The sequence below is a fragment of the Camelus bactrianus genome, chromosome 6 (genome assembly GCF_048773025.1).
Source record: "Camelus bactrianus isolate YW-2024 breed Bactrian camel chromosome 6, ASM4877302v1, whole genome shotgun sequence".
In the NCBI taxonomy this organism is placed as follows: Eukaryota; Metazoa; Chordata; class Mammalia; order Artiodactyla; family Camelidae; genus Camelus; species Camelus bactrianus.
Window position 1 is genome coordinate 36,298,146 of NC_133544.1, and position 16,402 is coordinate 36,314,547.

Sequence of the window (16,402 nt, forward strand, 5' to 3'; positions counted from 1 at the left end):
TAGGTAAAGAATCAACATGGAAAATACAGATTAGCTCTTAAATTATTTCTAAGAGTTATAATTAAAAACCATCCACCCTGATGTTTTATTTATAAGCAGCCTTCATGTTGGCTAACTTATTTTAAATATATTTTCAAGGAGGAAATGGAGATTCATTGATCTTTTATTTTGAATGGCTCGTTTTATTCCCTCAATCCCTTTTCAAGAGTTTTCATGTGAAATCTCACTGAGGAAAAGCACTTTTGACTAATTGGGTGACTGGGGATATGTTTACCCCCTTTTATTAAAAAAAATTTACTTTTTCCTCTTTGTTATTTGGCAAATAAAGAGAATTTTCTGTATTTTTATTTTCTCAGTTCATTTTCTCTATCTTTGGAGGTGGGGAGAGGCAGCTCAGTTCTTATCTGGTGAATTTGAAGAATCAAAGTTTTATAATAAACATGTGATTCTTTAAGAATAAATTACATTAGAAACTAAAATAATTTGCTCAAGTCATCTTCCTTTTAACCTGTAAGTCTGAATTCCTTCCCCCTCACACCATGAAATCTTTACCTTGCAAACTCATTACCTATTTTAAGGTCAAAGTATTGAGGAAAAACGAAAATTACTCAACTATAAGTTTACATTCTCTATGTGGACAGTGAAGAGTACTTCAAAGTCTCCACAAGTCCACAGGAGGCATTGATAGTTTAATCCTTGTTCTTTGTTATTATTGATACCCAGCATGATGTGTTTGCATAATAAAGGCAAATCAGTGCCTATCTTTCTAAATGCTATGCTCTTTCTTTGCTATTCAGCTGGTTTTCCGCACATGGGAAGTGGGGGGCTGGAAGCTAAATGTTGTGTATAAATGACATCCAGTTTGTGAGTCAGAGTATATACTTGCCATTACAGTGCAGGAAGCTATACAAATTATGGATGCTTTTCTAAAACGGCTGAGATGGTTTCAAAATTATCAAGGTTACTAATGACTTCTATCCTACCAAATTTTAGTTATCTGGTCAATTCCTTAGAGATTTTGAATTCTTAATAGTTTGACACAGATGCTCACTTTTACCTTATTGAAATACTTTCTTCACTTGGCTTCCCAAACATCACATTCTCTTATTTCACTCATTACACTGCTCCTTCTCAGGACCCTTTACTTGTGCCAGTTCTTCTTTCAACTCGAAATTTTGGAGTTCTAAGCCCTTCAGTAGTCTCTATTCTCTACTCATACTCTCCATACATGATTTCATTCAGCCTCATACTTTGTTACCCCAGTGACTCCCAAATTTATATATCCAGCCTTGATCTCTAAATGCATATAGTCTCTAGCTTATTTGACCTTTCTACTTGGAGGATATCTCAAATATAATGTGTCCCAAACAGAATTCTTAATTTCTCATCTCCTTGAAATAGTTCATCTTTCAGTCTTTCATGTTACCATGTACCTAGTTACTTCAGCCAAAAACTAAGACTCATCCACCATTCCTGTTTTCTTCACTACCTGACCCTAACCCAAATCTAACTCCAACCAAATCCAAATGCAAACTCATTTTCAAAACTAAATCCAACTATTTCTCACCACCTCCACCAATACAACCTTAGTCTGAGCCACCATTATTTCTTCTGATCCACTGCCATAAACTTCTACATAGTCTCTCTTCCTACACTGTTGTCTTTCTCCACTGAGTAGCCAGAGTCATCTTTATAAGATGTTGATCAGTTCACGTCACTCTTCTCCTTAAAAAAATCCTCCCCTGGTTCCCTTCAAAATAAAATCTGAACTTTTGCCTTGTTCTCAAGACCCTACATGATCTGGACTCTGTTCTACCTCTTCAGCTTTCTCGTACTCCTGTCTTCAGCAAATACATCAGCCTCATTCCTATCTTAGGATATCATCACCTGCTGTTCCTTCTACATGAAAAGCTCTTTCTTCAGAACATCATATATCTGATTCCTTCTCATCCTTCAGGTATTTCACAGGTTATACCAGGAAGTGTCCCCTAACCACCTGTCTAAGGTACTTTCTCACTCTCAGGATTTCTCTATCCTTTACCCTACTTTGTGATCTTTGGAGCACTTAATACTATCTGAAATTTATGTGTATTTTTGATAACTCACTTATATTCTGACTACTCCACTAGAGTGCAATTTTCGTGAGGGTAGAGACTTTGCCTGTGCTGTATCTCTAGAACTTATAACCCTTGCAGAGTGCACATGTTTAAAATTGCTTCTTAATGTATAAATAAGTATTAATAGATCAATTCAAATAGTAAAATTTTTGTTTATTTTAATGAATTGTAAATAAATATGTTGCATAGGGAGATGGGGCCTGGAAGTTTCTGATGTCATAAGTAAATGTGGCTTTGCAGGAAAACATGTCCTCATAGAAATTTACTTGGCTTTCTTTGTTCATAGGGTTTTTTTTAGGAATAACAAGGAAGACCTGGATGATTCATCTAATTGTGAAAAAAATGAATTATTGCTGAAAATAAAACAGGTAGGAAGATAGATATGATGGTTTTAAGATTATAATAGTATTTTATTTTTAGTTAACATTTTAATTGTAAGAAATGTGAGATTTTCCAAAAGTAGCATTTTCATTAACTCATAATAATCATGATCATTCATAGTAATTGATTTAAAGATTTGATCAGCAAACTGGAAGACAGGGTATTGGAAATCATCCAAGCTAAACAAAAAAAAAAAAAAAGAAAGAAAGAAAAAATTTTTAAAAAATGAGTGTAGATTGAGAGACCTCTGAGACAACATTAAGTGTACTAACATTCACATTATAGGGGTCTCAGAAAGAGAGAAAGGGGCAGAGAGCATAACTGAAGAAATACATCTGAAAACTTCCCTAACCTAGGAAAGAAAACAGACATCTAAGTCCAGGAAGCACAGACCAAAATGAAACACAATGAACACAAACAAAATGAACATAGAGGTCTACACCAAGGCACAATGTAATTTAAATCGCAAAAAGTAAAGATAAAGAGAGAATCTTAAAAGCAGCAAGGGAAAAGCAATTAGCTATGTACGAGGAAACTCCCATAAGACTGTCAGCTGACTTTTCACTGGAAACTTTGCAGGCCAAAAGGAAGTGGAATAATATATTTAAAATGATAAAAGGAAAAAACCTACAACCAAGAACACTCTACCCAGCAAGGCTGTTATTCAGATTTGAATAAGAGATAAAGAGTTTTACAGATAAGCAAAAGCTAAAAGAATTCAGCAACACTATACCCACTTTACAAGAAACATTCAAGAGATTTCTCTAAGTGGAAAAGAAAAGACCACAACTAAAAATATGAAAATTATGAAAGGAGAAATCTCATTGTTAAAGGCAAACAGACAGTAAAGGTAGTAGATCAACTACTTCAAAAGCTAATAGAAAGGTTAAGAGGCAAAAGTTAAGGGGTACACAAAACAAAAAAATTAAAAATATGTCAAAAACATTAAATATGATAGAGGGGGAGTAAAAATACAGGGTTTTAGAATGAGTTCAAACTTAAGATCAACTTAATCACACACACACACACACACACACACACACACACTCATATATATATAAGTTGTTATATATAAACTTCATGCTAACCACAGACCAAAAAAATCTATAATAGGTACACACAAAAAAGAAAATAATCCAAACATAACACTAAAGATAGTCATCAAATCACAAGGAAAGAGAGCAAAAGAAGAAAGGAACATAAAAGGACTACCAAAGCAAACAGAAAACAATCAACAAAATGGCAAAAAGTACATACCTATCAATAATTACCTGAAATGCAAATGGACTTAATACTCCAATCAGAAGACATAGAACGGCTGGTAGATTAAAAATAAAAAAGATCCTTATATATGCTGCCTACAAGAGACTCACTTCAGATCTAAAGACAGACACAGACTGAAAGTGAGAGCGTGGGAAAGGGTGTTCAGTGTAAATGGAAACAAAGAGAAAGCTGGGATAGCAATACTTATATCAGACAAATAGGCTTTAGAACAAAGACTGTAACAAGAGGCAAAGAAGGACACTACATACAGACAAAGGGATCAATCTAACAAGAAGAAATAACAATTGAAATACATATGCACCCAAATACTATTTCTAAAAGAGATACACACACCTATGTTTATTGCAGCATTATTTACAATAGCCAAAATATGGGCACAACCTAAATGCCCATTAGTAGATGAATGGATAAAAAATATGTGACGTATATATACATATATGTACACAATAGAATATTTCTCAGTCATAAAGAAGAATGAAATCTTGCTATTTGAAACAATGTGGTTGGGCCTGGAGGATATTATGCTAAGTGAAATAAGTCAGAGAAAGACAAATACCACATGATTTCACTTATGCATGGAATGTAATAAACAAAATGAATTAATAAACATAACAGATACAGACTCTAGATGCAGAGAACAGGTTGTTCCCAGAGGGGAGGAGGTGGGGGTGTGAGTGAGATATGTAAGGGAGATTAAGAGGTACCGACTTCCAGTTATAAAATAAATAAGTCTTGAGGATGAAATGTACAGCATGAGGAATATGGTCAATAACATAATAACTTCATATAGTGACAGATGGTAACTAGACTTATCGTGGTGGTCATTTTGTAACATATAAAAATATCAAATCACTATGTTGTGCATTTGAAACTAACATAGTATTGTAGGTCAATTATACTTAAAACAAAACAATTTAAAAGAGTTGTCACAAGGGAAAAACATTTTTTTCTTTTTTCTTTGTGTCAATATGAGATGATGAATGTTAATTAAACTTATTGTGATAATCGTCTCACAATATACAGAAATCAAATCATAATGCTGTATACCTTAACTTACATAGTGTTGTATGCTAATTATATCTCAATGAAACTGGAAAAATATTTAATTGAAAAAAAGATTTTATCCACTCCCTGAATGCTTTAAAATTATGAAAAAGTCAAAGTTGTCCATGTGAAGATGTATAACTTTTCTGGTAACTTTTCATGTGGGTATGGTTATTTTACATTAGGAATACCCTTGTCTAAGGCACATTTTTACATGAATTATTTAGGTAAAATAGTACCTTTCTGCTGTTGTATGATATCTGTGATGTGTAGTAACCTGTACTGCATTTAATAATGTTAGTAAAATATTTGAGTCAGATTAAGTTCCCAGGAGAATTCTCCAGACATTTTTTTTTAACTCAGGTTAAAAGAAATATCATGACATAAGTAAGTAATCATGGGTATAACCAAGATTTATCCACAAGATATTCAGTGAAGCATTCATTATGATTGTTGAACAATTGAGGAGGGGGATACAAGTGAAGTCCAATAAAAGGGCCTTGATTAAATGTCATAGTTCACAATATATTATCCAGTGACAAATATGATATAAAACAGTACACATAATGACCTCATTTATATATGTATATATGCAAGTACACATGCACACCAGACATAAGTGAAATTCTTCTTGCTCCTTGCATTGAAAGTGAAATGTCCTTGGTATCTCCTTCCCACTCCCGCATATATACATACTTAATTTCAGTAGTCCAGGACTTGTAGTGTCAAGTACCCTATGCCTACATTCTCTATCTTGGTTTTGTCCCCACATCAACTAGGGTGTAAAGTTCATCCCTTTCACTAGTCTCTAAAAGAAATTTAGTAACAGTACTATCTATTGCAAACTTTGTTGGAAATTTGAGTGATCATGGGGAGGAATCCAATTGCAGAGCACAAAGTACCTGTTCACCTCCTTTCTTTCTCTTGCAGTTCCTCATACATCGTCTTGCTGTAGGATGCAACAACACCCCATACCCTTCTTGTCTCTCTGTTACAAACCATACCTTCACCCTCCATCTGAAGCCTGCACCTATGCCTTGAGGCAGGGTAGTTCTCTGCTGGAAGAATGATTTGTACCAGTTAAACTGTTTCCATTTTTGGTTTTGAGTTGTCAGCATTAGGGATAGCTTACCTCTAGGCTACACCTACTCTGATTCTTTCAGTTGCAAGGATACTGAAAGATAGAAACTAAACAAGGTTAGTTGGTTGGTTGATTGGTTGGTTTTTTAAAGTTTTCTTTCACTCTCCAGGCAAAGGATTTTTTTTCCTTTCCATTTACTCACTAGTCTAGGAACTGTTAGGCAGCCTTCAGATGTTAGCTCCATGGTTTCCAGACCTCATGACTGTCTGAATAGTCCAGGACCCCTAAACTGGCATGACTTGCTTGGTCAAAGGAACAAATACAGAGGAGTTTCCTTTTAATCCATAGCCCTCAGTCAAATTCTATGAGTATAAGTGAGTGACCACCTTAAAGGGAGCATTTATTTATTATTTCCGCTGAACCATTTATTACTTCCACTGGGATGAAAACTGGACTCTTGCTGACATCCAGTCTTCATGAGTTACAGGAGGCAAGTTCAATGATGACACAAAGTTCTATTCTAAATTTAACTTTTGTTTTGAAATACTACGAATATACAGAGCAGTATATACGTTGTAAGTGTATAGTCTTTATGTACATACCTACCTTTTGATAAATGCAATTTATTAATTTTAATGAAGTCCAGTTTATCAGTTTTTACCTTTTTGGCTTATGCTTTTTATTATCCATGTCATAAGGATATTCTTTCTCCTACATGATCTTCCAGAAGCTTTACTGTTTGCCTTTTCACTTTAAGGACTACAAGCCATCTGGAGTGTGTGTGTGTGTGTGTGTGTGTGTGTGTGTGTGCGCGCGTGCGCGCGCGCGCACTCGAGCATGCACGCACTCATGTGCTGTGAAATGGTGGTCAAGATTCATATTTTTCCATAAAGTTGTCCAATTAACTAGCACCATTAAATGAAAAAATGGTCCATTCTTCCACTATACTGCAGTGGCACTTTCGTCATAAATGAAGTGTGAATCATAAAAACCTCATAAATATGTGTGTGGATCTGTAGACTCTCTGTTGTATTCATTTGGGTTGAGTCTCTCCTTGCATTAAAACCATACACTCTTATTAGTAGCTTTAAAATAACCCTGTATATTTAGTAGTATAAGTCCTTCAACTTTGTCCTTCTTCAAGATTGGTTCCATTATTCTTGGTCCTTTGAATTTCTATCAGTCTGTCAAGTCCTGCCAAAAAAACCTGTTTGGATTTTGACTGGGGTTGAATTAAATCTATAGATGAATTTGGGGAGGATTTCGCATTTTGGTAATATTGAAGCTTCCAATCCATGAACATGGTATATCTTTCATTTATCTTAGATCTTTTTTGTTCTCTTTGATCTAGTTATTCAATTTAACTATGATATGACCAGGTTTTCCTTTTTTATTTATCCTGCTTGGGATTTTATGGGCATCTTAAATCTGTGAATTCCTGTATTTTATAAGTTCTGCAAAATTCTCAGCCATTTATCTGTTCATGTATTTCTTACGTCCCATTATTTTTCTGAGACCCCAATTATATATATACAATTATACATACTAATATTCATATCCTCCCTGTATCTTTCTCTTTTCTATATTTTCTACGTTTTGTCTCCTGCTGAATTCTAGGTAGAATGGTCTTATTTCAGTTCTTAATTTTGGTTATTACATTTTTCAGTTGGTAATTTTTAAATCTGCTTTGTCACTCTTTACTGTTTCTGATTCCTTGCCATATTTTTCAACCATGTCTAATATTTCTTTGATCATAGTAAACACAGTATTTTTGTATTTCAATGTCTAATTCCAATACCTGGTATTTTTTTTAGAACTGCTTCTGCCATCTGTTGTTTCTGCCAATTTTTGTTCATGCTGTCTTGTTTCCTTCTATTCCTGGTAGAAAACTGTGTGCTGGACATTGTACTTGAAAAAAGTATTTTTAGATACAATTTGAGATCTAGGATGACAGCATCTTTCTCGGGAACAGATTTCATTCACTTCCATCAGACACCTGGGGTATTATCCTTCCCAGACCTTCTTAATCCACTTTAGGTTTCCTGGTGACTGAAGTCAGGCTGTACCATGGCTTGTTAGCTTCCAACTCACCTTTCTCTGGAGAGTGAACCTCTTTGGGATCCCAGACTAAAGTGGTGGGAGGTTTATCAGGCTCAACACTTGGATGAGCTCTAAGTGTTGACTTTTGTCCCCCATGTCATTCATGCTAGAGATCCAAAACTCAGTTTCAAAGTGGCTTTTTCCATATCAGTAAATGTACTTAGAGTAAAAGAAGTTTTCAGGGCTAGATTTTTCAGTCTGGATTCTTGCTTTCTTGCAGAATTAGGCCTCCTAATTCCTCATTATCTTGTTAGTTCTTCAACACTTTTAAAAAAATCTCTTTTCATCCAGCTATTTTAGTGATCCTTAGCCCAAAGTTTATTTTGAATTATTCAGCCCACCATTCCTACCAAACCTAACTTTCTTACATCGTTTGAAGCAATTCAGTAGAGATATCCAAGCACAAAGTTCTAACCTCATTCAGAACACTTTTTGTCCTAGAATATAAATATCTAACAACAGGCAAGCATGATATCCAGTCTAAGAGGTTTTGAGCAAGAGCTTGTATTAAAGTTGCATTTTCTTTTCCCTGGTGTAGTTTATCTTATGGGGAAAAAGACATACAGATCTTGCTGAATGATCCTAGTTTATTAATCTCAGTTCTTATTTCAGTATAAATTATTATTTTATGGTTTTGCATCAGTGTTTACCTTTCTACACTTTTATCATACTTTATAGAAGAGGCCCCCAAATGTACAATTACATATTTGATACAGAATTAAATCACTCAACTTTTATGGCATTGTCATTGTGTGCTAAGTAATACACCCAGTGCTCTAGGGAGTTGCCCACCTGTTCTTGACCCCTCAAAGGAGCCATGAAGCAAATCCTCTACTTCAATTCCTTTTTTTTTTTCCTAGATAGCTGAAAAACTACACAAATATCATCTAGAGAACAAAGATCTACGAGAGAAATTGAATGCTGTTACCAGACAATATAAGATTGTCTTAAATGAGGAGGAAAAAGTTTTTATGCAGAAACAGAAATTGTATGCTGAGTACGTTTCTATCCATGGTCCATACATGAATCAACATGCTATAGTTATGGATTGCTTCCTCTGCTGTCAAAGTGGTGACACTCCAGTTAAACTTATCCTAGTTTTAAAATCTATTGACAACAATGAAATACTATCTACCCAATCATAAATAAACATATTCCTAATTTGCCTCTGTATATACTAAAAATTGCTTTCCTCATATGGGTCAGATCAAATCCATAAACACCAAATCCATTATTTTTACTTCTAAATCAGATTCTTGAAAGAATAATTATGCTTTTACCCCATGAGGCTGTTTAGAGAAATTATGAGATCTACCTTCAACAGAAACTGGCTTTGCGCCTGCATTTCCTATCTCAGAGAAAGGTTTGGTAATTGACACAATCCCCTAACCCAGAGGCTGGGGAATTATTCAAGGAAACTCCTGTCATTCACTTGGACGCCACTCAAGCACTAAGGCTTGTTAATTGCACCTCCCAAATATTTCTCAAACATGTCCTATTCTCCTCTCCATTTCTGTTCTTTTCACTCCTTTTAGCCTCTTTATTTTGGTTTGCCTCTCAAAAGTCCTTCCTACTTTCTGCCTTACCACCCCTAATGTGTCTCCCTCCCTTTCACCAGAATGGTCCTTCTGAAACAGCCCTCTGCGGTCATTCTCTTTCATCAGTGACTGTATTGTTATCAGCTGGGTACAAACCCATCTGTCCCACTGAACCATGAGCAGATCAGGGCAGTTGCTCTGTCTTACTCAGAACTATATCCCCAGGATCTTGTCCATTGCTTAGCAGGTAGTAGGCATTCACCAGTGTTTTCCTAATGAGTATTACAGCATAACATCTTGCACGCATGAATTATGTAAGTAATAATCCATTACTACACTCAAAGTTAAATCACATGGAAGTGTAATTATGGTGTCCAGGCCCACTGACATGAAGATGAATTTATGGTCATTGTTGTAGCATTTAAGATGCAGAGAGTTGTTGCAATCATTTTACCATCCAATTGAACAGCCTACTGCAAATAATACTGTTAGTATCCTTTAGGCAAAAAACTTTCCTCAGATTAATACTAGGTTATAAGTTTGAATCATAAAATGTACTGATGATAAATAATTGTAACACTAAACCATTTACTACTGTTACTGGTTTTTGTCGTCTTCAGCTTGGGCTGCCATACAAATTCCCCTAGACTGAGGGTTTTAAACAACAGTTCTGGAGGCTGGACATCTGAGATCAAGGTGCCAGCATGATCAGGTTCTGGTGAGAGCTCTCTTCCTGACTTGCAGATGGCCAGCCACCTTCTTACTGTGTCCTCACACAGTAAAGAGAGAGAGCAAGCTCTCTGGCACTAATCTTATCATGAGGACTCCACCCTCATGACCTCAGATAAACCTAATCACCTCCCACAGGCATCATTTTCAAATATCATCTCATTGAGGGCTATGGCTTCAACATATAAATTTTGGGCTTCAACATAATTCAGTCAATAGCAGTTTTTTTTTTTTTTTTAATGGAGGAACTGGGAATTGAACCCAGGACCTCAGAAACTCATGCATGCTAAACATGCGCTCTACCACTGAGCTATGCCCACCTCCATCATAGCAGTTTTGAGGAAGATGAGACATGTGGATAAAGTACTTGCTGTTACAGGCATGTCCCTATCAATGTCTGCAAATTTGAACAAAGTCATAAACTTCCCATTATTCTCTCTGCAAGTTAGAGACAAATTTTTTTAAATAAAATACTCATGGGTACCAACCACTCGCTTGAGGAATTTACATGTTGGTTAATCCTGGTACCAAGGAGATAGGTGTTCCCCATTTTACGGATGGGAAAACTGAGGCTCGTCCACAAGTGAAGTTTCTTTTAAAGGTCACTCTGCGGGCAAGAGGTAGACCACTATCCAAAGTAGGTCTGAGTGATTCCTTCACCTTTTATAAAAGAACATAAAGGAATTGATAAATTCATTAAAAAGACACACACCCACTCAGGAGATGAAGCATTATAGAACTGTTGTTGTGGTTCTGTGGTTACTATCGCAGTTAATGTTCTTTTCATAGCTTGGAGATTTCCATAAATTTAGGTTTAGCCACCACTAGGAAAAAAAACTTGGTTTCTGTTTTTACTAATTTATTTGGTAAATAGTTCATGAACAGAACTTTCCAAACTACTTTTTAAATTGTCTGTGATTACATATTTTCTTATGCTGAAAAGTTAAAAACAATTATTTCAACCTTTGACATACAATAACTGTATTTTCATGGTAGAAATCAGAAACAACTGTCATTTATAACTCAGAAAGAAAACTTCCTATCAAAAAGAAGAGTAGACATCAAAAATATGGAAGAAGGACTTCTCACCCTCAAGGATCTTCATCGGTATGTTTGCTGCCTTTGAAATTTTTGATCTTCATTCCCCTGCATTTATTTTTTAATAAATGGTAACAGCAAATCTATGCCAATTTCTAATACACTATAGAAAAGGAGGTTTATAATTAGCTCTCTCTGTTTTACAGTCCAGAAGAGTCATTATCATTGACTCTTTCGTGGAAAGGATAGACAGGTGCTGAGTTCTGTGCTTCTAATACCTATGTTAGAGTCTTCATACCCCCGTCCATCCTAGATTCATAAGCACATCTTCCATCCTTAATTACCACCTATCCCTAGTTCGGGAATCTATGTTGGCTTTCTGAATTGTACACTGATCAAGTCAGAACTCAATCCAGAATCTAGAGTTTCTTACCAATTTGTCAACCTTAATCCCTCCTGTGTCACAGTGTGATTTCCCTTCATGTCCTCTGGATGCAGCAAGTCTGCCTTGGTCACAGGTGTCCTGATTTACTGCTCCTTTCCTCTGTGTCTTTGCAAATGATGATGTCCTTTCCTTGGTGAGATCACAGCTCCATTCTGGGAATCCATGTTCCTCCCTGTATTAAACATTATCCTCCAGTAACCCTCGATGGCTTCCCCTAGAGTTATTCTTCTCTGTCCTTGGGTTCAATACTTGCAAAATCAGTTTGCACTCACATAAAATGGTAATTGTCTTTCCATTAGTCTGCCACTAAAATCTTTAGTTGTTTCACAAGGCTTGTTTTGTCTCCCAATTAGACGGTAATCTTACTGTGCATGAGAATTATACATAAAATCTTTTATACATCCTGGCAGCTCCCACAAATGCAAAATCCAATACATTTTTTCTTGTTTTAGAGCAACAAAGGAAGTATATCAGAAACAAATAAAAATCCTGAATGATAACCTGGAAAGAGAAAATCAGAGATGGTAAAAAAAAAAAAAAAAGCTCATTTATATTTTAAGTTGTATATGTTATCTTAATTAACAGTGCTTCAAACTTAGGAGGAAATCAGAGTGCTTGTTTGTTGCTAGAGTTCAAGGAAACCATTTTCCCAAATTAAATTGTGTGAGTTCTCTTGGATGTAGATGTGTTTGTTTGATTTTTTGGCATTGAACAGAACCGAAGTTTTTCATTCCAATCAGGTGACATCACCAAAGAGTAAAATTGCCAAGATGTGTGCAATGCCTTTTGCTCATTCAGGCTTCTATGTGAACCGGTAAGGGAGGTGATTTACAGGGACAAAGGAGGGTGGTTAAAAGCACCCTGGCTTTGCAGATGGGCTACTTTGGTTGTTCTGCCGCTTACTAGCTCTGTGACTCAGGCCAAGTGATTTGATAATCTCTCTGCTCCCATCCCTAGAAAGCGGAGAATGGTAATAGCACCCACCTGGTAAGGTCACTGCGAATGATAAAGTGAGATGGTTCATGTAACAGAGACAGCTCTGTGCCCAGCACCTAGAAAGCACTTGTGGACACTTAGCTGTATTTTATTGTTGTTGTCATTGTTATTAATATCATTTATAAGACTCCAATTGCATATTTTTTACCCTTCTCTAATTATATAGCTTTGCTAGTGGAGAGAAAAATTTGAGAGCCCTGAAGCTTGAAATCTCTTACTAGCACTTTGAGTGGTTTAGGTAATTCCATTGCTATGTCTGTCTGGGACTCTTCTTTTCCCACCCTTCCCTGAGCCTTCCCCGCTTACCTAAAGGAGGCGAGCTACCAAGTGTGGTTTGTCTGCTGACCTGTTGGATGTACTGATGCCACTTAACGTGGAGCAGCTGGCAGAGAGGGCACTGAGGCAGTTAACGTTTTGTCTTACTTTTTCCGCTAACGTGCCTAGTCTACATCATCAATGGCACAATTTTGTATAATTTGTTTTGTTTTGAATTCCTTCGTCTTTTCAGTAAACAGTGATGTCAAATTGATGGTAATTCTTTTTGTTCTAATCTCTAGTGGCATAACTCAGTGGAAAATAGCTTGTTTACTAAAAAAACATGCACGTTGGACTGCCAGGGTAAAGGATGAAATGCAAGAAATTATAAATAAAATTCAGGAAGCTGAACTTAAACGCAGCGACTTACTACAAGAGGTAGGAGAATTCAAGGAACTTAGTATTTACTCCCTGTGTTGCATGTCAGTAATGCTACTTCAGTGTTTCATTACACCTTACATTATTAAAATGTATTTTCCTTTTTTGTTGATTTCATGTTTAGAGTGAATTCTGCAACTGTCTTAGGAAATGTATCCATTTGCTGTATAATAACTATAGGAATTAGCAAAGTAACAATTCTCTCCAGAATATGCCTTTGAAGCACCTAACTGAAACTTGAGGATAGTGTTTAGGGGAATTGTCTCTAAAAATAAAGAGACTAAACGGCACTTATTTAGCTCCTGTATTTATCCTCTACCTCCCCTCCATCCCTCACTATTCCCATTCTCCATTTCCTCATATCATTTATAGATACTGTTTGATGAAGAAATTAATTTTGGAGGGAAAAAAGATCCCTCTCAGTGGTTACTAAGAAATAATATAACCTGAAATCAGAGCCAAGTCTCATGCAAAGAGATATTAATTTGCCTGGCTTTTTGAAAAATATAAGACTGACTACTGCAAGACAAATGATTAATCTTCATTTTTTTTTCTAATTAGACCAATCTTAGAGAAAACAAGGTCAATGAATTTTTGGCACAGATTGAACAACTTACAATAGAATTAAAAAGAGAGGAGGAGGAATTTGTTGTCAAAGAAAAAAAGTTAATTCAAGAGTTGAGCAAGTATGAGGTAAATTTTATTTTACATCTAAGAACAATTTTTGATGGCTCTATGCACGGGGGGGTATATTACATGCGATTTTCATCTGTTAAATGTAAGCTAAATCTTCTAGGATGAACAAGACTACAATTTAATTCTGAATCTTTCTTCTTTTCCAAGAAAAGAAATAGAACAACAAGAAATTTTTTTTTCAGTTAAAAAAGTAAAATCCTCACACACTCCAAATTAGGTAGAAGTGCTGGCAAAGTCCTTGGAGGCAGGTAGAGTTTTGGAGAAAACCATACAGACAGAGCTGGGCCAGGAGTGGCTGGGGAAAGTCAGGCAGAGTGAGGGAGACCAGCGAGGCCAATCTCAGAAGTCCTCCTCAAAGGGAGGGCATCATACTGACCTGGGAACTGCCAAGAGCCAGCCTGGGCTAGAAGAGAGCCTGGGCGCTGGGAGAGGTGGAGAGAAAAGGCACTGAAAGGGCCCAGGGGGCCCTGAGGGGGGAGCTCTCCAGAAACACAACAGAAAACAAACCTTTTTGAAGTGATGGTGTTACCTTGACAGCAAAGGCATGTTTCTTGGAGACCACCATTGATAGAGGAGCCGAGGAGAAGAGGGATGGTCATAGAAGGCTTCCTGAATTTAATTCGGTTTGAAGAGGGAAAAAAGGCCTGGCTACCTACCCAGAGAGGAACTTTGTTGGAAGACAAAGTGCCTCACTGTAGTAAGGGAGTAGGGAGTCCCCATCTTTCAAAGTTTAGATCTTACTCTGGTCCAAGGCCACTTCTCCCCCGCCACACACACCCTGCCAGGTCCTGCAGAAACCCTCTGCAGATAACTGGTCCCAGAAAAAGCCAATTCTTTCTAATATGAATAACAAAAAAGAAGCCTATATGTCTTCCACACAGAAATACTATGAGGAAAACAAGCGAAGAAGGTACACAAAACTTTCCAACAAATGAAGAACTCTCAGGAAATTGGTGCGGGAACAGGTGAAAACTGTGACTCAACATTTCTCTATGAATTTAAGGGAAAAAAATTCATAGAAGTGCCAAGGAAGATCAGCAATATGGAAATATAGGAACTCAGAGGAGAGACATCAGAAGGGGGATGGCCAGAAATAGGAAGAGGGGAAATGGAAACTGGCACAAGTCAGGGAACAAAGAACGGAAAGAAAGCACTGCTCAAATCCGCACAAAAGGAGCCGAAACAGAAGGGAGAAGAGGCAAGGCGGGGAGCATTTCAGAACAGAAATTTTTAAAAAGGAAAAAAAAAAAAAAAAAAAAACAAACCCAAAGAGCTTTGCCCTTATGGAGCTTACATTCCAGTGGGGTTGGGATGGGGGATTGAAAATAAACAAGATAAACAGTAGGACATGTAATATATTCAATGGTGATAAATGTTACAGAGAAAGTAAAAAGGGAAGTGGGCTAGGGTGAGTGTATGTAGTGCAGACCGTGTGCCATTCTAAACAGGGAGTCAGAGGAGGTTACAGCCCCGAAGGATACAAGGAAGTGTGACGTGAAGGTATCTGGAGAAGGCGCTCCCGGCAGAGGGCATGCTGAGCGTGAAGGTTCTGGGTCAGGACTGTCCTATTTGAGGAATGACAGGGAGGCAGCTTGGCTGGTCAGATGGGGGAGAGTGCTGGAGGGGCCAGGGACTCATCTTCCAGAAGCAAATGCTGATGTGAATTAGAAGTGCAAAGGTTTATTAGGGAAGGGGGCAGGGGAAGTCATCAGGCCATTATGTAAACTGTAGGCTTGCTCTGGGGAGCTCCAGGGCAAGGATTGTCCATTAGAAGAGGCCTGCCTTGGGCAGAAATGGCTCCACCCTTGTACCATCTCCTTGCTCATGCAGTTCATTGGAGGCCACCCCTCAAAGAAGATCATCTTGGCTAGGTATCCAATCCACTCTGAAGGAGCCAACTGCTGGAGGCTGTCAGCTAACCACTCCTTGCCACGGGGCAGTGAATTCTTCCTTGAGGGGCAATCTACAGTGGGTAACTCCAGGTCTGCCACACCTTATAGGACATTGTGGATGCTTTGTCTTTTTCTATGCATGGGCTGGGAAGCCATTGGAAGGTTCTGAGTGGAGGGCTGAAATAATCAGATTTTCATTTAAATAGGACCCCTCTAGCTACTATGTTGAGTAGAATTTAGGAAAGCAGTGGTGGATGCAAGACCAATTAGGAAGCTAGAACAATATGCCTAGTGGTTTAAGTAGGTGACTGGAAGTAGCCAGCATCTCAGATATTTTTTGAGTTCACCAGTCATACTTAATGGTAAAG

General features: G+C 37.2%; 1 protein-coding gene across 1 annotated transcript in view; it reads left to right on the forward strand.

The window, feature by feature from the left end:
• CCDC175 (coiled-coil domain containing 175) overlaps positions 1-16,402 on the forward strand; it is a 56,900-nt gene that overhangs the window by 19,875 nt on the left and 20,623 nt on the right. Inside the window, exons 9-14 of the mRNA XM_010962371.3 lie at positions 2,404-2,485; positions 8,868-9,004; positions 11,271-11,381; positions 12,210-12,281; positions 13,311-13,446; positions 14,008-14,139. Coding sequence (XP_010960673.3) covers positions 2,404-2,485; positions 8,868-9,004; positions 11,271-11,381; positions 12,210-12,281; positions 13,311-13,446; positions 14,008-14,139 — 670 coding nt within the window. The remainder of the gene's footprint in view (positions 1-2,403; positions 2,486-8,867; positions 9,005-11,270; positions 11,382-12,209; positions 12,282-13,310; positions 13,447-14,007; positions 14,140-16,402) is intronic.